Here is a 25,913-nt window from a genome sequence, read left to right on the forward strand (position 1 = left end):
TGAGTCAAAGGGCATGCAAAATACAACTGTAGTACATACTGCCAAAATGATGGTGCCAATTTAAACTCTCACCAATCTTTTGTTTGTTTGTTTATTGAGAGAGAAAGAGAGAGAGAATGAGTGGGGAAGGGACAGGGAGGGAGGAACAGAGGATCTGAAGCAGGCTCTGCACCAACAGCAATGAGCCTGATGCTGGGCTCGAATTCACAAAGCTAACATCATGACCTGAGCTGAAGTTGGACACTCAAACGACTGAGCCACCCAAATTCCTAAACTCTCACCAACCTTGCCAATACTTGGTATTGACAATCTTCTAAAAAATGTTAGTTATTTTTTTGGATGTTTGGTATTATTGTGTTTGAATATTTACTTTTCATTTAACTGATGAATAACAACGTTGAGCACTTATCTTTTCGTGTGTATTTTGACCACTTGAATATTCTTGTTTATGAAGTGTCTGTTTAAGTCTCTTGCCTGTTGTTAAAAATTGAATTATGTGGGATTTCCATATCCCAAAAATAGAGTCTGTACTTTTTCCTATCCCTCCCAGTAAGTACAGCTAAAAACCCTGGACATTATATATAAAACAAGTATGAGAAGAAACTTAAAGATGAAGGGAAGGAAGGCCAGATAGAGACCTTGAGACCTGAATAACTGCATTGAGATGAGTTCCTGGTATTTTATTTTTGCCTCATATTATCTTGGACTGGGTACTACAGAAGCTGCAAAACTGGAAATGACAGTTAGTACAAATTTTTTTAAAGATCTCAAAAAAAAAAAAAAAGCCTGCTCTCTCTAGCCACATGACCAAGAATGGGGAATTCTAGAAAGACAGAAAATGTTTACCAATAACTGCTTACACCAGTCAAACTCCACAGGAAAACTTGAACCATACACACACACACACACACACACACACACACACACACACACACACACACACACCAGCAAGAACTGAGTGGGAAGCCTAGACTGGACCCATGCCAGACTTTACAAGGTGCCAGAATCTTGTTCGTACTCGCGTCCCTACCTACAAGTTGGCATCAGAAAAGGTCTAGTGGGAGGTAGGAATTTTATATGCACCTTGTGGTAAAGAGGTATCTCAGTCCCCTGTGACTCCATGGAGACCATATTGGAGCCTGGACTTCCACTCCCACCCTATCAAACAACGTACCCCTTGCCCTCCTCACTGGGGTGATGTCAGAGAAGGACAAACAGAAAGTTTGGACATTCACTACATTCAGCTATAAAAAGGTTACTTATCATGGTATAAGTGGAGGCCATACAGGAGCATCAAGAAGAAGGGTACCATTACTACTTCTTAGCAATAGAGAGACAATTTTCCCTAGCTCTGTGTTAATGAAGGCTAAGTACAGGACTTCAGCTTCCATTCTGATCTGCTAGTAACAAGATAGCATCCCCATTTTTGCCAGAGCAGTGTTAAAGAAGGCCTGCTAAAACATGGGATTTAAATATGGTTCAGTCTTATAATATCCACAAAGTTCAGATGTTCGTTAAAAATTACCCATTGTGCTCCAAGACTTAAGATGGATTTGAAGTTAAATAACAGAAAATAAACACTTAACAAATCAAATGTGACACCAATTTTAGAATTATCTGAAAAGAATTTAACATAACCATTATAAAAAATACTTGAATGAATAGTTATAAGTCCAATTGAGACTAATGATAAAAATAGAAACTCTGGGCAAAGAAATAAAAAGTTACAGAAAAACAAAAAGGTGATATAAAGAAAAACCAAATGGAAATTTCAAGAATAAAATACAATAAATGAAAAAAAAAAAAAACCTAAAAAGCAACAAATGGGCCCAATAGCAGAATGGAGAAGACAGAAACGAATCATTAAACTTGAGGAGAGAACAATAGGAATGACCAATTCTGAAACACACAGAAAAAAATTGACTGAAGAAAAATGAACACACCTTCAGGAACACATCATACTAAAACAATTCCAGAAGGAGAGGATCAAAAGAGTGGTACAGAAAAAATATTCAAAGAAATAATAATTAAAACTTTCCCAAATTTGGAAAAAGACAGACCTACAGGGTCAAGAAGAGTTAACTCCAAATAAGATAAATTCAAATAAATCCTTGCCAAGACACAAGTTAAATTTCAGAAAGCTAAAAGTGAAGAAGAAAAATCTTGAAAGCAGTTATAGAGAAATGATGTGTTATTTATGGGGGGAAAGAAGTCAAATGATAGCAGAATTTTTATTGTAAATCTTGGAGGCCAGAAGGAAGTTGCATATCATTTCCAGAGCTAAAAAATAATGAATTTATTGAACCCTATATCTATATCTAGGGAAAATATTCTCCACAAATAAAAGAGAAATCAAGACACTAGCAGATGATAAATGGCCCAGCTATATGCTACCTACAAGAGACTCACTTCAATTATAGAAATATAGGTAGGTTGCAATAAAATTAAGGAAAATGATATACCATGCAAAGTAATTAAAAGGAGACAGGATCAGCTATTAAATATGCCCCAGAACCCATGAACGATGAGATCATGACCTGAGCCAAAACCGAGAGTCTGATGCTTAACCAACTGAGCCACCCAGGCACCCCTTTCCCTTTATTTAAAGTACTATGTAGAAGAAGAGTTTATAGAAAGATGAAAGTGATCTGTGTCTTTTTTTTTTAATTTTAATACATAGAATTTAATTAGAAACTATTTGATGATTTTACTGAAAACTTACTTTTTTAAAAAATTTCCTATTCCAATTTGAGGAGGTGATCATGAGGATTTAGTTTCCATGAGGAAGGATTTTTAGAAACCTAGCATACCTCTGCGGAGAGCAGTCTTTTCACTTGACCTCACTCCTTGTGGATAAACTAGCTTGAATTTTATTTTGTACGTAAGGAACAGGACATGAAAGACTGGGGAAAGTTAGTAACAATCCCCCAAAAAGTAATTACATTTACTGGCAAGTTAGCAGGTAAGTTTTCAGAGCCTGTGCATGAATCCTGCGGCAGGCACATATGTTGATGAAAATTATATGCTTAGACCTGAGAGCTCCAACAGAATTGGCACCTAAACAGATAAGGAAGTACAAAAAAACGTTGGAAGACTAGGAAAGTTTTATCTGACTTTCTTAACAACTGGTTAATGAGTAACATATTTTGGTAGATATATTGGAAGATATTGCCATTTTCGTGTGAAAGTCATTAGAGAATGAAATACTCCACATGTTAGTGACAATTTTATCATCCAAGTTCATGGGCTTTCCACTTCACCTCATTCTCCAGCTCCTCCTGCTTCCCATATGGGCACAGGAATCAGGTAACTCTTCACCTTTTCTTGCATTTGCTTTGAGGCTGGAAATCAATGGCAAAGAAATACCAAGATGGAGTCTTTTCACTTTTATAAAGTTAGGGGAGCAGAGAATTATGTTTGGGTCTGCATGTTAGACATGTAGCTATCCAGGTTGTTGGCAACTAGCAGTTTTAAGGTGAGCATATTGAAACAGTGACTTACATAAACATTGCTTCTGAAGTGAGCTCAAGTAGCTCAAATTAGAGGTCACAAACCTGCTGGAAGCAAATGGTCTCTCTGCTAGCTAGCTGGCTAGTTAGTTAGTTAGTTAGTTATGCAATATTTCTTGAAGTGCCTTTGCCTTTTAAGTCTGAATTTGACTTGTTTTGAGGCTCTTCTTGATCACTAAAAGGTTTATCATTTTTATATTGTCAAATGTGTTCATTGTTTCCTTCATGGGTTTGCTTCTCATTAAAAACTAAGGTACTCTGAGATGTTAGGGATTTCCTAAATATTCAAGTGCTAATGTTTTCTAGTCATTACAATTATTTGGTTGGAGAGATTTAACTCAATTCCATCTCAAATCTGTTGGGCTTATGGTAAGGGCAATAACTAATGATCTGTAGGAATTCAATTGAGAAAATAAATCATGATTATTTCTAGTTTTTCCTCAAAAAGTATCATGTTTTTAATAGTTTATTGTCAAGTTGGTTTCCATATAACACCCAGTGCTCATCCCAAGTGCCCTTCTCCATGCCCATCACCCCCCTTCCCCTCTCCCCCATACCCATCAGTCCTCAGTTTGTTCTCAACATTCAAGAGTCTCTTATGGTTTGCCTCCCTCCCTCTTCCCCCTATTCCCCCCTTCTTCTCCCCCACAGTCCTCCATTAAGTTCCTCCTAATCCTCCTATATGTGCAAACATATGGTAGCTGTACTTCTCTGCCTGACTTATTTCGCTCAGCATAACACCCTCAAGATCCATCCATGTTGCTACACATGGCCAGATTTCATTCTTTCTCATTGCCATGTAGTATTCTATGGTATAGATAAACCACATCTTGATCCATTCATCAGTTGATGGACACTTAGGCTCTTTCCATGTTTTAGCTATTGTGGAGAGTGCTGCTATGAACATTGGTGTCCATGTGCCCCTATGCATCAGCACTCCTGTATCTCTTGGGTAAATTCCTAACAGTTCTCTTGCTGGGTCATAGGGGAGTTCTACTGTTAATTTTTTGAGGAACCTTCACACTGTTTTCCAGAGGGGCTGTACCAGTTTACATTCCCACCAACAGTGTCGGAAGGTGCCTGTTTTCCACATCCTCGCCAGCATCTAGAGTCCTCTGATTTGCTCATTTTAGCCACTCTGACTGGCGTGAGGTGGTATCTCAGTGTGGTTTTGATTTGTATTTCCCTGATGAGGAGGGATGCTGAGCATCGTTTCATGTGTCTATTGGCCATCTGGATGTCCTCTTTGGAGAAGTGTGTGTTCATATCTTCTGCTCATTTCTTCACTGGATTGTTTGTTTTTCGTGTGTGGAGTTTGGTGAGTTCCTTATAGATTTTGGATATTAACCCTTTATCTGAAATGTCATTTACAACTATCTTTTCCCATTCCGTTGGTTGCCTATTCGTTTTGTGGGTTGTTTCCTTTGCAGTGCAGAAGCTTTTAATCTTGATGAGGTCCCAATCGTTTATTTTTGCTCTTGATTCTTTTGCTTTTGGGAATGTGTCAAGTAAGAAATTGCTGTGGTGGAGGTCAAGGAGGTTGCTTCCTGCTTTCTCCTCTAGGGTTTTGATGGTTTCCTGTCTCACGTTCAGGTCCTTTATCCATTTTGACTTTATTTTTGTGTATGGTGTGAGAAAATGATCTAGTTTCATTCTTCTGCATGTTGCTGTCCAGTTCTCCCAGCACCATCTGTTAAAGAGGCTGTCTTTTCCATTGGATACTCTTTCCTGGTTTGTCAAAGATTAGTTGGTTGTATGCTTTTGGGTCCAATTCTGAGTTCTCAATTCTACTCCACTGGTCTATGTGTCTGTTTTTGTGCCAAGACCATACTGTCTTGATGATGACAGCTTGTAGTAGAGGCTAAAGCCTGGGATGGTGATGCCTCCCGTTTTGGTTTTCTTCTTCAATATTACTTTGGCTATTCGGGGTCTTTTGTGGTTCCATATAAATTTTAGGATAGTTTGTTCTAGTTTTGAGAAGTATGCTGGTGCAATTTTGATTGGGATTGCATTGAATGTGTAGATTGCTTTGGGTAGTAATGACATTTTGACTATATTTATTCTTCCTATCCATGTGCATGGAACGTTTTTCCATTTCTTTGTGTCTTCTTCAATTTCCTTCATAAGTTTTCTATAGTTTTCATCATACAGATCTCTTGTATCCTTGGTTAGGTTTATTCCTAGGTATTCTATGGTTTTTGTGCAGTTGTGAATGGGATCAGTTTCTTGATTTCTCTTTCTGTTGCTTCATTGTTGGTGTATAAAAATGCAACCGATTTCTGCACATTGATTTTGTACCCTGCAACTTTGCTGAATTCTTGGATCAGTTCTAGTAGGCTTCTGGTGGGGTTTGTCAGGTTTTCTATGTAGAGTATCATGTCGTCTGCAAAAAGTGGAAGTTTGACTTCTTTGCCGACTTTGATGCCTTTGATTTCCTTTCGTTGTCTAATGGCTGATGCTAGGGCTTCCAAAAAGTAGCATTTGAATTAAATTAGATAATCCAGTCAAAAGTTGAAAGAGGAAGGACATATGCTGAGAACAAAATGATGTGACAGGAAGAGGGAACCAATATGTCCATATTATTTCTTAACTGACATTAGCATCTAAAATATAAAATGTAGAACACTGGCTGTGATATTAGATTACTCAAAGTCTGTGAATCAGTGAATTTTTGAAAAATATTTGAAAAAAATTTGTTCATAATCTGAATATAAAAGCCTAGAGAAGTGAGTGAAAACCAGAATATAGTCTGAGGTAAGTGGAGTAAAGTTCATGAGAGTTTTGTTGTTGTTGTTGCTTTTACATTTATTTTTATTTTTCTTTTCATTTTTTTGAGAGACAGAGTGAGGCAGGACGTGAGTGGGGGAAGAGCATAGAGAGAAGGAGACACAGAATCTGAAACAGGCTCCAGGCTCTGAGCTAGCTGTCAGCACAGAGCCGAACACGCGGGGCTCGAACCCACGAACCGCGAGATCATGACCTGAGCCAAAGTCAGACGTTCAACCTACTGAGTCACCCAGTCACCCCTTGAGGCTTTTTTTTTTAACCTTTGCATTTAAGTAAGACAGACACACAGGAGCATGTATAAACATAAGTGTGCAGTTTGATTAATTTTTGTAATGATTACACCAGAATATCTAGCACAGATCAAGAAGAGAACATTAGCTACATCCCAAGGCTTTATTCATGCCCCCTTCCTTTCTTCCCTACAAATGCCGCTATCCAAATTACTTACACCATAGATTCATTTTATCTGTTGTTGGTATATAATATATATTGATTACATATTGATTATGTATGTTAATATATATGTTACATATATTATATACATATAAATATAATCATTTAGCAGTTATTCACTTGTGTCTAATTTCTTTGGCTCAACAACACATTGGTGAGTTTTATCCATATTATTGAGAGTAAATGTAATTTATTAAATCTCATTGCAGTTTAGTAAATCCCATTATGTAGATACCATAACTTATTTATCAATTCTACTGTTGATTTGCATTTGGGTAATTTCTTTGTTTTGACTATTGCAAATAATGCCTCTATGAACATTTTTGTATGTGTGTTTTGAAGAATATAAGTAGACATTTCTATTAGATATATACCTAGGAGTAGGTTTTCTAATCATAGGATATGCCTATGTTCCACATTTTTAAAATTAAAATATAGTTGATGCATAATGCTTCATTAGTTTCAGGTGTACAAGATGGTAATGTGATAAGTCTAGACATTATGCTATGCTCACCACAGGTGTAGCTACTATCTGTCCATACGCTATTATAGTACCATTGACCATGAGGTCAAAGGGTTTTCCAGTTTCTACTCCCATCAAAGTGTACATGAATTGTGTTTTCTATATATCTTCGCCAAACTTGGTATTGTCTGACTTTCGTGTTAGTCATTCTAGTTATGTGTAGTCCAGGTTTTAATTTGTATTTCTTTGATGACTAAAGAAGTTGAGCGTCTTCTCTCTTGGCCATTTATTTATTTATTTTTTTAATGTTTTATTTATTTCTGAGAGAGAGAGAGAGAGAGACAGAGACAGTGTGAGTAGGGGAGGGTCAGAGAGAGAGGGAGGTACAGAATCTGAAACAGGCTCCAGGCTCTGAGCTGCCAGCACAGAGCCCGACGTGGGGCTCGAACCCACGAAACGTGAGATCATGACTTGAGCCGAAGTCGGACGCTCAACCAACTGAGCCACCCAGGCGCCCCTCTGTTGGCCATTTAAACATTCTCTTTTATGATGTGCGTATTCATATATTTTGCTCCATTTTCCATAGAGTTGCCTGTCTTGATTTGTAGAATACAAGTCCTCAGTCATATATACGTATAGCAAATATTCCCTTACTCTATGGGTTGCCTTTTTACTCCTGAATATGTATCTTTTGATAGACTGAAGTAATTTAGTATTAAAACAGATTAATTGCTTACTTCTAATTTTTAAAAATTTCATATTTCTAAAAAAGGGAATAGGGCATCATATAACTGTTGATGTATGCCCTACTTAAGAAATTGGCTACTCCAGCCAAGTAGATGTTCTATAATACTTTATTTTTAAAGCAGTGTTTTATTTTCACATTTACATTTTTAATGGATTTGAAATGGATTGTTGTCTCTAGCTTTAGATAGGACTCAATGCATTTGAAATAGACTTTTGTCTTTAGTCTTAGATAAGAGTCAGTATATAATTTTTCCGTATGGATATCTAATTTACACATCATCATTTAGTGGGAAAATAATCTTTTTCCCAAACCTATGCACTGTCTTTTCCATTTGTCATATATATCAGATACACACATATGTGTGCAACTGTTTCTGACTCTATTTCATTGTATTTCATCTATTTCCTTATTCTTGAATAAAAATCACATTGTATTCCTTTAGTTTTATATCTGGATAGTACGTCTTCAGTTTTAGCCCCTGGCTTTTTTAGAATCAGCTTGTAAAATGCAGAATTAAAAAACAAACAAACAAACTGCTTGGGGGCACCTGGGTGGCTCAGTCAGTTAAGTGTCCAACTTCAGCTCAGGTCATGATCTCACAGTTTGTAGGTTCGAGTCCAGCATGCTCAGAGCTGGAGCTGACAGCTCAGAATCTGGAGCCTGCTTTGGATTCTGTCTCCCTCTCTCTCTGCCCCTCCTCCACTCACATTTTCTCTCTTTCTCTCTCTCAAAAATAAACATTAAAAGTCTTTTTAAGAAACTGCTTTGAATTTTGTTAGATTTACATTGAGCCTAAAAATTAGCTTGAAAAGGATTAACATCATTATTTCATTATTCCCCCCCCCCATCTATGGTATGATGTATCTTTCCATTTATTTAAGACTTCTTTATTTTTTTTTTAGATATATTTTGTAGATTTCAGTAAACAGGTCTTTTTTTTTTTTTTAATGTTTTATTTATTTCTGAGAGAGAATGAGCGACAGCGTGAGCAGTGGAGTGTCAGAGAAAGAGGGAGATACAGAATCTGAAACACGCTCCAGGCTCTGAGCTAGCTGTCAGCACAGAGCCCAATGCGGGCACAAACCATGAGATCATGACCTGAGCCGAAGTCAGACGCTTAACCGACGGAGCCACCCAGGTGCCCCTAATGAGGTTTTATATATTGTGCAATAGACATTACTATGTATTTCATTTTTCTTAACTTGGAGAAGCTATTTTACATGGTATTTTTAATTGTTTTCCATTTGTTTATTGAAGATATATAGAAATATAATTGATTCCTTAAAAAGATTTTATTTTTTATTTATTTTTGAGAGACAGAGAGAAACAGAGTGCAAGCAGGGGAGGGACCGAGAGAGAGATACACAGAATCCAAAGCAAGCTCTAGGCTCTGAGTGCTCAGCACAGAGCCCTACATGGGGCTTGGACCCACGAACCGCAAGATCATGACCTAAGCCCATGAGCTGAAGTCAGATGCTTAACCGACTGAGCCACCTTGGTGCCCCAAGACTTTATTTTTTAAAACAGTTTTAGGCTTACAGAAAAACCGAGAAAATAGTACAGTATTTCCACATATCCCTTACCCAGCTTTCCCTACTATTAACATCTTACATTAGTATGGTAGATTTGTTATAATTAACAAATTAAATTTGATGTATTTTTCATAACTAAAGTCCACAGTTTACATATTTCTTGATTTTTAACTTTTTTTGTTTAAGGATCTTGCCCCGAATATCACATTACATTTCTTTTTTTTTAGAATAAAATGTATGCTTTTATTATTATCAACACTGATAGATCAAAGAAGGCATAAATGTTCTTTTAAGCCACACATAATAAACTATTTTATTTGCTAAAGATTTACCTTAATTATATCAACTTGGATTCTTAAAATGTCTGAGTTAGTTTCTGTAATTTTTTTTTAGGGTAACACATTTAAAGAATTAGAAATTCAATCCACTCATTCACATTACATTTCTTTATCATGTCTCCTCAGGCTTCTCTTAACTGACCACTATCTCAGAATTTCCTTATTTTTGATGACCTTGACTGTTTTGAAGGGACTGGTCAAGTATATTGTAGAATAGCCCTCTATCAGAAATTGTCTGATGTTTTTTTCGTGACTAGAGTGCCTTACGGGTTTAGGGGAGGAAGGCCACAGAGGTCAAATGCCATTTTAATTATGTCATATCAAGTGTATATACTATCAACTTTTACGTCTACATAGGATATATTTGTAATACAGTCAGATTTTCAGGTTTCAGACTGCACTCCTTGGCAACCTCCGTCTCCTAAATAATTTTTTTCTTAAACGTTTATTTATTTATTTTGAGAGAGAGTCCACACACGTGCAAGTTAGAGAAGGGCATAGAGAGGGAAAGAGAGAATCTCAAACAGACTTCATACTATCCTGTCAGCATGAGCCTAATGAGGAGCTTGATCTCACAAACCATGAGATTTTGACCTGAGCCAATATCAAGGGTTGGATTGCTTAACCGACTGAGCCACCCAGGTGCCCCAATAATTTTTTACATTGTTTGCATTAAGATTCACTTTATGTGCTGTCAATCTCTATACATTTTGACAAATGTGTAAGGTCACTTACCAACCATTACAGTACCATACAGAATAGTTTTATTGCCCTAAAAATCCTGTGTGTCTCACCTATTCAACTCTCCTCCCTACTCCTGAGCCCTTGGTAGCCACTGATCTTCCTACTGTCTCTATAGTTTTACCTTTTCCAAAATGGCATATACTTGGAATCACACAGTGTGTGATTCTTACTTTGGCTTCTTCCACTTAGCCATATGCATTCTACGTTTATCCACGGTTTGTATGTGTGGGCGTGATTCAATGGCTCATATTTATTTATCGCTGGATAATATTCTGTTGTATAGATGACTACAGTTTACTCATTCACCTATTAAAGTCATCTTGGTGCTTTCCGTTTTTGGTGATTATGAATATACTGCCTTAAACATTTACCTGTAGATTTTTATATGGTTATAAGTTTTCAAATCAGTTGGGTGAATACCTAAGAACACAACTGCTGGATTCCATGGTAGCAATATGTGTAGGTTTGTTAAGAAACTGCCAAATTGTCCTTCCAAAGTGGCTGTCACCTTTTGTACTCCAGTCAACAATGAATTAGAGTTCCTGGTCTTCTGCATCCTCACCAACATTTAGTATTGTGTGTATTTAAAAAATCTTAGCCAGTCTAATAGGTGTGTAGTAGAAACTCATTATTATTTTAATATGCAGTTTCCTAACAACAAGAGATTTTGTGCATCCTTTCATGTGTTTTTTTGCCAATTATATATTATTTTTGGGGAGGTGTCCATTTGGACATTTTGGCCATTTTTAAATTATATTGTTCGTGTTCTTACTGTTTTTTGTATATTTTGGATACAAGTCTGCTATGGCCTGAGTGTTTATGTCCCCTCAAAATTCACATGTTGAAATTGTAACCCTCAAAGGTTATGGTATAGGCAGGTGAGGCCTTTGGGAAGTGAGTAGGTCATGATGTGGAGCCCTCAAAAATGGGATTAGATTATAAAAAATCCATAGAATTTCCTAGTTCCTCCCACCATGTGAGGACACAACAAGAATTCAATGGCCCAGAAGAGAGCCCTTACTCAAACATGCTGCCCCCCTGATCTTGGATTTCCAGCCTCCAGAACTGTGAGAAACAAATTTCTGTTGTTTATAAACTACTCAGTCTGTATTATTTAATTATAGCAGCCTGAACAGACTATGACAAAGTCCTTTATCAGTTACATGTTTTCCAAATACTTTCTTACAATCTGTGGCTTGTCTTTATATTTTATTCACATTGTCTTTCACAAAGCAAAGGTCTTTAATTATAATAAAGTCTAACATCAATTTTTTTTCATTCATGAATCATCCTGATGGTATTTATATCTAATAACTCATCACCAAACACAAGGTCACCTAGATTTTCTCCTGTGTTTTCTTCTAAGTTTTATGGTTTTGCATTTTTCATTTAGGTCTACAATCCATATTGAGTTAATTTTTGTTAGTGAGGTGTTTATCTTTATTTCTTTTAGCATATGGCCATTGTAGTGGGTTGAACAGTGCTCCCAATCCCATTCTTGTCTGTCTAGAACCTCAGAATATGATCTTATTTGGAAATAAGGTCTTTGCAGACATAATTAAGGTAAGGATCTCAGGATGAAATCATTTTGAGTTAGGGTGAGCCCTAAATCAAAACACCTTAATTTAGGACTTCTGACCTCTAGACCTGTGAAAGATAAATTCTATTGTTTCAAGCCACGAAGTTTGTGGTAATTTGTTATGGCAGCCCTAGGAAAAGAATCAGACACACTACTGTCCCAGCGGCATCATTTGTCAAAAAAGACTATCCTTGGGGCACCTGGATGGCTCATCCTGTTAGGCGAATGACTTCTGCTCAGGTCATGATCTTGCGGTTCATGAGTTTGAGTCCCTTGTCAGGCTCTGTGCTGATAGCTCAGAGCCTGGAGTCTGCTTTGTATTCTGCATCTCCCTTTCTCTCTCTGGCTCTCCTCCATTTACGTGTGCTCTTTCTCAAAAATAAATAAACTTTAAAATTTTTTAATAAAAAAGGAATAAAAATAAAATAAATAAAACTTTAAAAGAGGGCTATCCTTTCTCTGTTGAATTTCTTTGCACCTTTTCCAAAGATCAGTTGAGTTCATGTGAGTGAGTCCATATCTGGGCTCTGTATTCTGTTCCATTGATCTATTTACTTATTTATTTGTCAATTCCACACTGTGTTGATTACTCTAGTTATAGTAAGTTTTGAAGCTGAATAATGTTAGCCCTCCAACTTTGTTGTCCTTCCACATTGTGTTGGCTATTCTGGGTCTTTCACTTCTCTATGTAAACTTTAGAATCAGTTTGTCAATGTCCATAAATAACTGGTTAAGATTTTAATCGGGATTGCATTTAATCCACAGATCATGTTGGGAAGAACTGATATTTTGACAATATTGAGTCTTCCTATTCATTAACATGGAATATTTCTTTTATTTAGTTCTTCTTTGATTTGTTCATCAGAGTTTTATAATTTCCCTCATATAGATCTTGTACTTATTTTGTTAGGTTTATACATGAATATTTGGTTTGGGAACTGCTTATGTAAATGGTATTATTTATGTTTTAATTATATATTATTGATACACAGGAAATTGATTGACTTTTGTATATTTATTGTGTAATCCTACAACTTTGCTATAATTGCTTATTAGTTCCAGGAGTTTCTTTTGTTGATTCTTTCTACTTTTCTACATAAATAATCATGTCATCTATGAACAAAGACAGTTTTATGTCTTTCTTCCCAACTAGCATACCTTTTGTATCTTTTTCTTACCTTATTGCATTAGAAAGACCTATAAGTATATGTTGAAAAGGATAGGTGAGAGGGGGCATCTTTGCCTTGTACCTGATCTTAGCAGGAAAGCTTCGAGTTTTGCACTATTTAGTGTGATACTAGCTGTAGGGTTTTTGTAGATATTGTTTTTTGTTCGAAAATGTTCTTTATCAGGTGAAGGAAGTTACCCTCTATTCCTAGTTTACTGTGAGTTTTTATTATGAATTGGTGATGGATTCTATCAAATGCTTTTTCTGAATCTGTTCATGTGATCTTGTGACTTTTCTATTTTAGTCTGTTGATGTAATGAATTACATTAGTTGAATTTCACGTGTCGAACCAGCTTTGCATACATGGGATAAATCTCACTTGACCATGGACTTTACTTTTTTAATACTTGTTTGCATTCAGTTGGTTTAGGATTTTTGCCTCTCTGTTTATAAGAAATATTGGTCTATAGTTTTATTTTCTTGTAATGTCTTTGGCATTTTCTCTTTATTCGTTTTAGAGTTTCAATGTCTATGCTTACATTATTCATATATTCTTGCACATGTCAATCTTTTCCATGAGTCTTTATTATATTAATCATAGTTGATTTTAGTTTTCTGTCTGATAATTACAAAATCTGTACTATTTTTGAGTCTGGCTTGGATGCTTCTTTGTCTTTTCATATTATTTTTATTCTGGGCTTTTACCATGCCTTATAACTCTTCTTATTTTAACCCAGACATGATATATCAGATAAGAACTAAGGCAAATGGAGCTTTAACTTGGGTTTTATGTTACTCTCACAGGGAGTTGGGTTGTGTTTACTATTTATTGTAGGTCAAGGTATCAAGGGTTTCAAATTCTTGTAGTTTTTCTGTTTTTGTCTCTCCTGTCTGAGCCTTACAACCATTTCAGCTGTAATCCACTGTCATTATATTGGAAACCTACTGCTGTGGTGGGGAACAGTTGAGGAGGGAAGTATTTCAAAATCATATGTTTAAATTTCACTCTTGCTGGACCTTAGACCCTTGGATGTAACCTTTACAAGTTTTTGTACCTTTTCCGCTTCCTTCCCCACCTTACATAAGACAGGAAAGCTAAGGGGAACCAGATCTGGATCACTGTCCTTCCACCTATGTGAGATAAGTTCTGGTAAAGTCTTTTCCCTGGAGACTAGGTCTTTTTATGAGAAATGCACTGGACTTATTTCAACATGATTACTTTCCTCTTCCTTTGCCAAAGATATGAGGTGAATTTTCTTGGCTTTTCACTATGAGAACTTGGCTAGGTTCATGCTGGTGGAAACTGGAATTTTAGGTCCTCCCTAAGACCGGAGCCCAGGGGAGTTTGTTACCCTCAAGCTAGTTCACACTCAACCTCCAGAGATTCATCAAAATTACCATTCTTGTGTTGGTTAATTTATGTTTCAATTTTTGTGCTCAGTAAATATTTATTGGTTAGGTAGTATACGCCAGAAATACACTTAGAAACTACTTTTCAATGGTGAAGAAGATAGGAAAGCCCATTTTCTAGTGGGGAAAGACACAAATAAAAAGATAATTATAAAACCGAGAGATAAGTGAGTGCTATGACAGGGATAAGTCCAAAGTAGTATGAAAGAACATTGCTCTTAATTCATACTGGGTTTTGTTTTCAGACTCTTCACATAGAATAATATGCAAGAATAATGAAACAGCTGTATTTGGAGAAAACGTGACGATTTTTTGCAACTTAACAACTCCAGCAGATGTTGTGCAAATTACATGGCAGAAGATACTGGGTTCTTCACCACAAAATATTGGCACATATAGCAGTACGTATGGAGAAAGGATTCTTCCACCATACAGAGATCGGCTGCACTGTGAGGTCATCGAACCCAGCTCCTCATTCATAACTATCCGTGAAGTAACATTTGAAGATGAAGCCTGCTACAAATGTCTATTTAATGTGTTTCCGCATGGCAGCCGTAGTGGACAAATCTGCCTTAACATTATAGGTATGCAAATGTTTTATGTAGAGTCAAAATCATGAGGATGTGATCTTTGAAGTTTCGGGTCCAGAGAAAGAATATTAAAGAAGGAAAGCCTACAATAGAGGTCATCCATGTCAAATCTTTTGTTATACAGGAGGAAAAAAGTGGAAGCCAATGATGGTTACATGGCTTTCTCATTTCCACACAGTTCGGACCAGGCAGAGCATTTAAGTCTTCTGACTTCTCATCTAACTTTTTACACTGCATTGATTTTAATCCCGCAGGGAAAAGTTGTAAATGGCATCAGAATTTTCACTGAGAAAGAGAGGAAAGAAAGAGGAAAGAAGACTTAGAGAATAAGAATTTCCTGACAAATTAACTAAATGTTGAAAGAGTAGTGATAGTGACATAGTGTCCCCTCGTTATTTTGCTATAAATTTAAAGTGTTGGAGATTTATATAATGTATTTTTAAGGTTGAATTAAAGTGGAGATACCCACTGTGTTCCTCTTAAATTGGAAGATAGTGGATATAAGAGATAGAATTGTGAAGTTTTGCAAAATGTGAGGAGAGGTATCTGAGAGGGACATGTTTACAGCATTTCATTGTCATATAGAAATGTGGAGAAGTCCATCTGTAACACTTTAGAAATCCGGTGTGACACATTTTTGTATTTAATTTTGTGTCTCCCTTTTTGTTTCAGCTGTATCTGAAATAAAAACTGAACTCCAGTCCAATCTTGACTCTGAAGATTCTCTTAGATTTATTTACTCAGCTGTGGGAAAGCCTGTTCCTCAGATATCTCTTTTCCCATCAAAAGTCTTGATTAATCCACCAGAAGAATACCTTGCTCAGAACCCAAATGGCACGGTGACTATCACTAAAACATACAACGTCTCCTTGGAGACTGTGAGGTCCCTAAGTCTCCAACACCTGATTGTGCACATGGATCATCCTTTAAAGAATGAAGAGAAGATAGTTCCTCTGTCAGTCAAACAAGAATGTAAGTAGAAATAATAATCAACAAGGGGAAATATTTTAAGAATTCATATCAGAAGTGTTTGTGTACTCATCTATTTTTAGAAAGGTTAAGTCATTGTGATACACATGCACGGTTAAAAGAATCAGGCAGTGCAAATGTTCTCTACCCCAGGTCTGCCTCCAGTGGTAACTGTTCTTAAAGGGCAATTTGTTCATTGATCTCCCTTAACTGCTTTCCACTGAATTTAGACCACAGTCAGTGAAGACCAGGTTCACTCATACCTCCTTCAACTTTTCCTCCTCCCTATATGGTTCCTTTCTTCCCAATATATAGTTCTTTTCACTGCTTACCTCGGCAGCCGTCAGCAGCACGGCAAAGCCTATTTTTTGTTTCATCCACCATGGACGGTCTCTCTTAGCTGCCCATTTCACCTTGCCTGTCTTCCACCCAAGCTTTGTCCATCGTACCCTCTGTTTCAAAGCCATAGGTAAACAAGGCATGATTTTTCTTAAAAATTTAAATAATAATTTCAATGTATTTATGTTTTTATACTTATATAATATAATTGCCCATAAAATTTAAGTAATTGTTTTAATATTTCATCTTAGTAATTTTTCAACACTAAAGCATTTTGTCTTTATATATTAAGTGTAAATACTGATATATTTAGGCTTTCACTTACCACCTTATTATTTGTTTTTTATTTTCTGACCTGTTTTATATTATCTCCCTGAATTCTTTTGGATTTTTTACTTTTGTTTCATTTACCTCCTCTATTAGTTTGTTAACTATCCATTTCTGCACCCTTCTTTAAGTGGTTGACTTGGAGACTGCAACATACATCTCTTGACTTATTAAAGCTTAATATGATTTATTATTTTTACTATTTTTCAGATAATGCAATGAGCTTATATGAATGCCCACTCTTTGTGCTATTGTTTTGTGCATTTCATTTATTTACTTATTTGAGTGTAGTTGACAAACAATGTTATATTAGTTTCAGGGGCATATTTTGTTGATTTTAATTCTTTATCTATGCTTAAATTCCAAAATATATTATTGTTTTTCTTTCTGTTACTTAGAATAATATTCTTTTAGATTTATCCTTTCCATTGTTTTTTATTTCTTTGTCCGTGTTCACACTTTTATTTTCCTTCTGCCTAAAGAATTCTTTTTTGTTTTTTTTTTCTTGGTGAAGATTTATAGATGGTCAATTCCTTTAATATTTTTGGTCATAAAATGTTTTAACTTTTGAAGGACATTTTTACAGGATTTCTGTTTTCAGTTTGATAGTTATTTCGCATTTTTCATCACGTCGACAATGGTATTTTATTGGCTTCTGACTTTCATGACTTTAGTTGAAAAGATATATGTCAATTTTATTGCTGGTCCTTTGAAATGTATCTCCCTTTCATCCTGGCTGCTTTTAAGATTTTGTCCTTGTATTTGTTTTATGTCAGTTCTATTTTTAATGCTTTGGTGTCACATTCTTTGTATTTATCTTGCTTGTGTTTTCCTAAGCTTCTTGAGCCTTTGGTTAATGTCCTTCATCACTTTTGGGAAAAATGTAAACTCAAGAAATGGTGAGGATAACATTTCTCCAGAATTTGTCACATTTGTCCAAGAACTAAAAAGCATCACTAGCCATTAATGATATTGATTCATAAAGTTTGAATGAATGAGTGAAGGACACATCACATCTTTTGGAAGTTTAACAATTTTGGGTATGTAACCAGCTACTGGACTATTGGAATAAGCAGCCTAGTACATAGTCCAAATGGGCTAAACATAACCTCATTTGAACCTAGGACATCTCATTAATTTCTGAATTAAACAGGGGCGCCTGGGTGGCTTAGTCGGTTAAGCGTCCGACTTTCGCTTAGGTCATGATCTCGCGGTTCGTGGGTTCGAGCCCCGCGTCGGGCTCTGTGCTGACGGCCAGCTCAGAGCCTGGAGCCTGTTTCAGAGTCTGTGTCTCCCTCTCTCTCTGACCCTCCCCTGTTCACGCTGTCTCTCTCTATCCTAGAAATAAAATAAAAATATTAAAAAAAAATTTCTGAATTCAACAATCTATGGACTAACCTAAATAAAGTACAAGGTAATAACTAGCGTAAAATGAAACTACTCTAAGATATAACACACTCAGGCCAACATAAATTACCCTTCCATCATTTTCATCTCTCCCCCTCACCCCTACTGCCCAGGTTAGCACAACCTGGTTAAAGCAGAGTCCCCTCAGTACTGTGGAATTAGAGCAGTGGGAAATTTCCCTAGTGACTCTGATAGTCACGCTAACAGGCCACAGGATCTCTCCTCTGGACTTACAATGCTGTTTCACCTGATTGATAGATAGTTTGCTTGTTACACAACTTCGGTTTAACAACCCTTCTGCCCTCAGAATTTGCAGAGTATTCTGCCATTGTCTTTGCTCATCTATTGTCATTGCCGAGGAGTCAAATGTGAATCAGATAATTGTAACAATAAATATTATCGTATCTTCTCTTTGGTAATAGTAATCTTCTCATTATCCTTAGAGCTCTGAAACTTCCTACTGCTATTTTTAGAGTATTTTATTTCTAATAATTTAATGTAATTGGCATTTGGAGAGTTCACTGAATTTGGAGACTCAAATCTTTAAACTCTGAATATTCTCTCCTTTCTTTGAAAATTTTCCACATGTTCACTTAATTTATTCCCTTTTTATAAACATCAAGTAAGTGGGCATGACAACATTTACACTGAATCTTATTTTCATCTTTTAAAAATATATGTGTCTTTTTCTTTCCTTCATAATGTCAGGGAGATTTTTTTTAAAAAAATCTTTAAATTTTTTCATTCAAGTTTTCCTTCTTCTGACAATCAGGCTTATAATTTTGAATTGCTTTTACGATTTCAGATTAATTTTATAAATTAAAGTTGGTTTGATTTTTTCATACCCTTCTCTTTCTGCTCTAAGAAAGTAATACCTTGTTAAATCTTTCCAAGAATAATAATTTAGAAGTGTTGTAATTATCTTCTGTTTCTTTAGTTATCTCCTCCACTGCCCATCCTTGGGCTACTACCATCATTTAAATTTTATGTTTCTTTCACTCAATCTTTCTCACTTTGATTATAGGTTTTATTCAAACTCTAATGAGCCCTGACTGGAGCTTTACAGATTCTTTTTGTATCTTGTAAAGAGACAAACTTTTGTTTGTAGCAAACAGGCAGCAGTTAGCCAGGAGACTCTAAAAGTCAGAATGAAGGGGCCTGTACTCAAGGTGTCTGACCCCCTACCCTACTTAACTGCATTCCCCACCCCTTTTTTCTTTTCTTTTTTCTTTTTCTTTTTTTTTTTTTTTTTTTGGCTGAGGGATAAACACACCTGGCTGTCAAGAACTATGCTTTCAGATATGGAAATGGGCGCTTTTGACTGTAAGTTTCATTCTGTAATTCACCCCTCCTTCTTTTGTCACCTAAGTTCTAATGCTCTCCAGCTTCTGTGGGGCTCTCTCTGCAGGTGTAGACTGTTTGTGTACATGAGCCTGCAGCTTCTCTTGCTCTGCACCTTCAGAGGCCATTCCTCTATCCACTTCACATCTGTTGTAAATTTGTTTAAATTTCTTGCCAAGGAAGATCACTCTTTTGTCCCTTTGTTGTTTTTCATTGAATCAGTTTATTTTTGTTACTATAATTTTAATGGGGTCTTAGGAAGCGTAAAGGTAAATATTTTTGTTACATGTGTTTCTTGAAACAGAAGGTAATCAGCTCCTCTTTCCTGTAAAATCTCCTCAGATCATGAGATTGGAATATGCACATTGAGTAGCATATGTACATATCTCCCATCAATCTATTAGCTGGATGATTATGGCTAATGTCACTTCTCTTACTAAGACACAAGTGTCTGTAAAGAAGTAACTTATCAATTCAGAAGAGAATTCTTTCTTGCTTGGCTTTGCAACAAATATTAAGGATAGAAATTCCTGATTCTTTTTTTCTTTCTTTTCTTTTTTTTTTAAGAGAGAGAGAAAGCACATGAGCGGGTGAGGGGCAGAGGGAAAGAGAGAGAGAATCCCAAGCAGGCTCCACACTGAGCATGATGGTGGGCTCGATCCCATGACCCTGGGATCATGACCTGAGCTGAAATCAAGAGTTGGACACTCAACCGACTAAGCCACCCAGGTGCCCCCTATAAATTCCTAATTCTTTTTAAATCTTATAGAAAACCCTTTTCCCCATGCTTTAATTATTGCTTTAAATAATTATTTAATTATTTCCCATGCTAAATTATTGATTTTAGTGCTGTGTTCATATTTTAGTGCCAATTTCAGGGCTTTCTGCACATTTTATACCCATTCAGCCTTCTTTGCCCCATTTGAATGGGCTATGTAGTATCTCATTAAAAAAGAGCATAGTTAAGTGGCGCCTGGGTGGCCTAGTTGGTTAAGCGTCTGACTTCATCTTGGGTCATGATCTCATGGTTTGTGGATTCAAGCCCTGAGTTGGGCTCTGTGCTGACAGCTCAGAGCCTGGATCCTGCTTTGGATTCTGGGTCCCCTTCTCTCTTTTCCCTATCCCCTCTTATGCTCTCTCTCTCTCTCTCTCAAAAATAAATAAACATCAAAAAAATTTTAAAAAAGAAAAAGAACATAGTTAAAACTAGAACCTGAGACCAAATGATATCTGAACAGTCAAAAATAAATAGCACAAAGTTTCTCACATGGATTTTCCTAACAGTATCAGTAAAGAAGTAATCGCTAACAAAAATCTCTCTTCAATGGTAATGGAAAATTCAAAGCAGTAAATTAAAAAGAGATGGGAGGTTATAATAAGCAGAAAAAAGACTCAAAAATCTACCACAAGTAGACCTAAGAATGCAAAATGCATGATAATTAATGCCATTACTATAAGTGCAATTTCCTTATGGCCCATCCACAAAGTGTATAGGTTCGTTTTTATATTATATCTAAGAACTAGCATTGATAATCATGATGACCTTTGGTTAAATTTAAGTTGTCATGAAAAATGTAATTATATTCAGAAGGCTGCACAGATAGAAGTGGATTTGTAATATAATTTGGGAACACTGTGGTCAAAATAGCTACTATAATGAGTGTTTGTAGGAAACCTGGGTGGCTCAGTTGGTTAGGTGTCAGACTCTTGATTTCGGCTCAGGTCATGGTCTCATGGTTTATGAGATTGGATTCTCTCCCTCTCCCTCTGCCTCTCCACTACTTGTGCTCTTTTTCTCTCAAAATATATAAATCAGAAAAAGAACTTATCAAACTCAGCACTCCAAAAAACAAAGAATCCAGTTAAGAAATGGTTAGAAGACATGAACAGACATTTCTCCAAAGAAGATATACAAATGCCTAACAGACACACAAAAAATGCCCAACATCACTCATCATCAGGGAAATACAAATCAAAACCAAAGTGACATACCACCTCACACCTTTCAGAATGGCTAAAATTAACAACTCAGGAATTAATAGATGTTGGCAAAGATGCAAAGAAAGGGAAACCCTCTTACACTCTTGGTGGGAATGCAAACTGGTGCAGCCACTCTGGAAAACAGTGTGTAAGTTCCTCAAAAAAATTAAAAAATAGAATTAACCTGTGATCAAGCAATTGCACTACTAGGTATTTATCCAAAGGATACCAAAATGCTGATTTGAAGGGGCACATGCATCCCAATGTTTATAGCAGTGCTTTCAATAGCCAAATTATGGAAAGAGCCCAAATGTCTATCAACAGATGAATGGATAAAGAAGATGTGGTAAGTATATACACAATGGAATATCACTCAGCCATCAAAAAGAATGAAATCTTGCCATTTGCAATAACATGAATGGAACTAGAGTGTGTTATGCTAAGTGAAAAAAGTTGATCAGAGAAAGACAAATATCATATGATTTCACACATATGTGGCATTTGAGAAACAAAATAAATGAACATAGAGGAAGGGAAGGAAAAATAAAAAAGATAAAAGCAGAGACGGAGGTAAACCACAAGAGAGTGTTAAAAAGACAACAAACTGAAGGTTTCTGGAGGGGTGGTGGGTGGGATGATGGGTTAAATGGGTGACGGGCGTTAAGGAGGGCACTTGTTGGGAGGAGCACTGGGCATTATGTATACGTAGGTGATGAACCACTAAATTCTACTTCTAAAACCAATACTGTACTATATGTTAACTAACTTCAATTTAAATAAGATCTTGGAATAAAATAAAAAAGAATGTTGATACTCAAAATTTTTTACAACATTCTTTTTCATAAGACCGCAGGCTCTAGAATCAGATAATGCCAAACCTGCTTCCCAATTTTGCCACTAAATCACTATGTATCTTTGGGCAATTTTCTTAACATCTAAGAGCCTCTATTTTCCCATCTGTATCTAATAATTTTACTCCCCTAGTTAATGTAAATAATCCTTATAAGATGCTTATCACATTGCTTAACACATTAATCTTAAGTACTAATTATTATAATTATAAATTTATTTTCTGAGGTTTTTGCAGATTCTTTAAAAATTCCATTTTAATAATTGAATAATATTTTATTGTGACTACATTATATTTTTCTTAAACATTTTCTTGTGATTGATATTTTGGTGGTTATATCTTTTCTCTTTTTTTCTTGAGTGTGATAAAATGGTATTAAATATTGTCTGTCTTCAATTTAAATATGCATTAGTATATTCTTTTATAAAATTGAATATGGTAAATTATAGTATCGATTTGAATATCAACAAAGCAATGGTAAATCAAAAGAGCATTGCAGATTTAAACTATCGTGTATAGAAATGACATATAGTCACAAAGGACGTATTTCTGCTTGTGTCTTTCAGGTACTTCTCGTTCTCCTTATACTCTGTTGTATACATTTGCTTCATTTGGTGTACTCACATGTTTTCTATGTATTACACATATCATTTTCCATTTTGTTCGGAGAAAGAAAAAGTAAGTTGTATTACTACCTAACTACGATAGAGAAGGTGGGTAAAAGAGGTCTAATTTTAAATCTAAAAAAATTTTTTTCATGGCACAATTCATAATGGAAAGAATGATGATGGAAAACTCTTTTCCATATATTTAATAATTCTTGCAGCCAAGGGTTTATTCTTGTTAAAATGACACTCTGCTTGGGATTGTTATAAAGGTGGGCTGTTAGTAATTTCTGCTTATGGTTAATTGAGTTTAAGATTCTTTCTTGAGGACAGATTTTGACAGGACAGAGCCTAAGGGCTTCAGGTGACTGGTGGGAGTGGAATCCACTGAGTGGTGAAAAAAGGCTGACTGTGAACAAAGTTTCTTAGAATTCAAGAAGGAACGAAAGGACGTTTTTAAAAGAGATGATTGTCATAGTCAAAATGGAAATCAAAAGTGGTCTGGACTAGGGTGGTAGCAGTGGGAATTGAGGGAATTAGGGATAAGTTTAGGATGACAAGATTTGCTGCTTGCTGGATAAGATGTGGAATAAGGGTAAAAAGGGGAAAATTGTCTTGATAATTCTAAATGTTTGGCATACATTGGAGAAACCTTTTATAAATGGGGAATTATTAGAGGAAGAACAAATTTTGGAGGCAGGATCAAGAGTTCTATTTTGAGCATGTTTATTTGACATCCAAAAGAATATGTCAATTATCTATATATATGAATCTGGAATTCACAGAGCAGATAAAAACCTGAGGTACAAATTTGAGAGTGTAGAAGGTATGCTCTTCAACAGGACACATTGTAAGTTATGACTCCACTATAATAGACTGGAAATAACCTGCAAGTTCTGTTAATAGAGTATATTTATGCTGAAGTCAGCATTGAAAAGATACTTTGATCAATCTCTAAGGAGATCTGAAATCTCCCATTTTTTTATTCATAGCATACTCTCACAATATACCACCATTAGGGGGAGTGTTTGGGCTGTATTCTTTTTATGGATATACCAATGTCATCATACCTGTAGGTCGGAGAATGGGCCTGAAATCACACCCTCGCTGAGACATCCTGATGGGGAATCCTTAATGAGTCAATCTCTTCCTGCTCACAGGTAATTGGCAGGTGTGTTATTTTTGCTCTCATTTTGTATCCTTCAAATTTAAGACTTAACCTTCCATATTAAATCATCCATTTGGTAGCAGAAACTATCATTTAAAAACTAAGTGGAAACAAAGGTTTCTTTATATAATCCAGTTGCATGAACTAGTGGGTTCAGATGAAATTGTATTAATTTTAATGACTTTGAATACTTCTATTCATTTCCTGATTCAGGATCCCTCCAATCTACACCAGTTGAATGACTTCGTTGATTTGTGGATTCTTTTTCTGATTATTAGTAAGTGTGAGCATGTCTTCATATATTTGTTAGACATTCAGGTTTCCCCTCTTGTGAGGTTCTTGTCTACGTCTTCGTGTAATTTCTTGCTGTTTGTCTCTACTTGCAGAAATTCTTTATATTTTAGATTCTTTATGTACTAGATGTTGATTACTTCTCCCTATTTAGCACCACTGTATCAAATTTCTCAGTTATATCATTAAAAGAACAGAAATATTTGATGCTTTAATGTTGTTAAATTCAATAATTTTTCAACTAACAGTTTGAGTTTGGGTACTTATTTAAGAAGTCCTTATCCACCTAAATTCACAAAACTATTATCGTATTTATTACCTTCATATTTTTCTATTTTCTACTTAGATCTTTATTTATTTATTTATTTCTAAATGTTTATTTATTTTAAGAGAGAGAGAGGGCACGTACACCCAAGCTGGGAAGGGGCAGAGAGAGAGAGGGAGACAGAGGATCTGAAGCAAGGTCTGCACTGTTATTGGAGTTCAAATGCACCAACTATGAGATGGTGACCTGAGCTGAAGTCGGAAGCTTAATCAACTGACTCACCCAGGCACCCAGAATTTCCTGCTTTTTAAGGTTGAGTAGTATTCTATTGCTTGTATATACCATGTTTTCTTTATCCACTGATCAGTTTAGGTTGTTTCCACATCTTAGCTATTGTGCATAGTGCTGCAATGAACACGGAAATACTAATATCTCTTTGAGATTCTGATTTCACTTCTTTTCCATATATACCTAGAAGTGGGATTGCATCATATGTATGTTTATTTTTAATTTTTTTGAGAGGGGAGAGGGCTTAAGGGAGGCAGAAAGAGAAACAATCTTAAGCAGGCTCCGCACTAGGTGTGGAGCCCAACGTGGGGCTCAATCTCACAACTGTAAGATCATGAGCTGAGCTGACATCAAGAGTTGGTCGCTTAACCCACTGAGCCACCCAGGCATCCCTATTTTTAACTTTTAAAGAAATCTCCATACTTGTTTCCACATTAGCTATACCGTTTTGTATCCCCCCCAATAGCAAGCAAGGGTTTCAGTTTCTCCACATCCTTACCAACCTATGTTGTCTTTTGTTTCTTGTTTTATTGGCTTAGTTTAGCTTTGTTTCTTTCTAGTTATTAGCAAGTTGTTTTAATTGAAGTAAGTTAACATACAATATTATATATTAGTTTCAAGTGTACAACATAGTGATTTGACAATTACATATGTTATATATGCTCACCACAATAAACGTAGTTACTGTCATCACACAAAGTTATTACCATATTATTTACTCTATTCCCTATGTTGTACTTTTCATCCCTGTGACTTAATTGT

General features: G+C 35.9%; 1 protein-coding gene across 1 annotated transcript in view; it reads left to right on the forward strand.

The window, feature by feature from the left end:
* Nucleotides 1-2,895: 2,895 nt before the first annotated feature.
* Nucleotides 2,896-25,913, forward strand: part of LOC120244041 (OX-2 membrane glycoprotein-like) — a 31,015-nt gene continuing 7,997 nt past the window's right edge. The window contains exons 1-3 of the mRNA XM_039250340.1: nucleotides 2,896-2,962; nucleotides 14,977-15,315; nucleotides 15,994-16,293. Coding sequence (XP_039106271.1) covers nucleotides 2,896-2,962; nucleotides 14,977-15,315; nucleotides 15,994-16,293 — 706 coding nt within the window. The remainder of the gene's footprint in view (nucleotides 2,963-14,976; nucleotides 15,316-15,993; nucleotides 16,294-25,913) is intronic.

The sequence above is a fragment of the Hyaena hyaena genome, unplaced genomic scaffold, assembly GCF_003009895.1.
Source record: "Hyaena hyaena isolate Hyena2069 unplaced genomic scaffold, ASM300989v1 scaffold_366, whole genome shotgun sequence".
Lineage (NCBI taxonomy): Eukaryota > Metazoa > Chordata > Mammalia > Carnivora > Hyaenidae > Hyaena > Hyaena hyaena.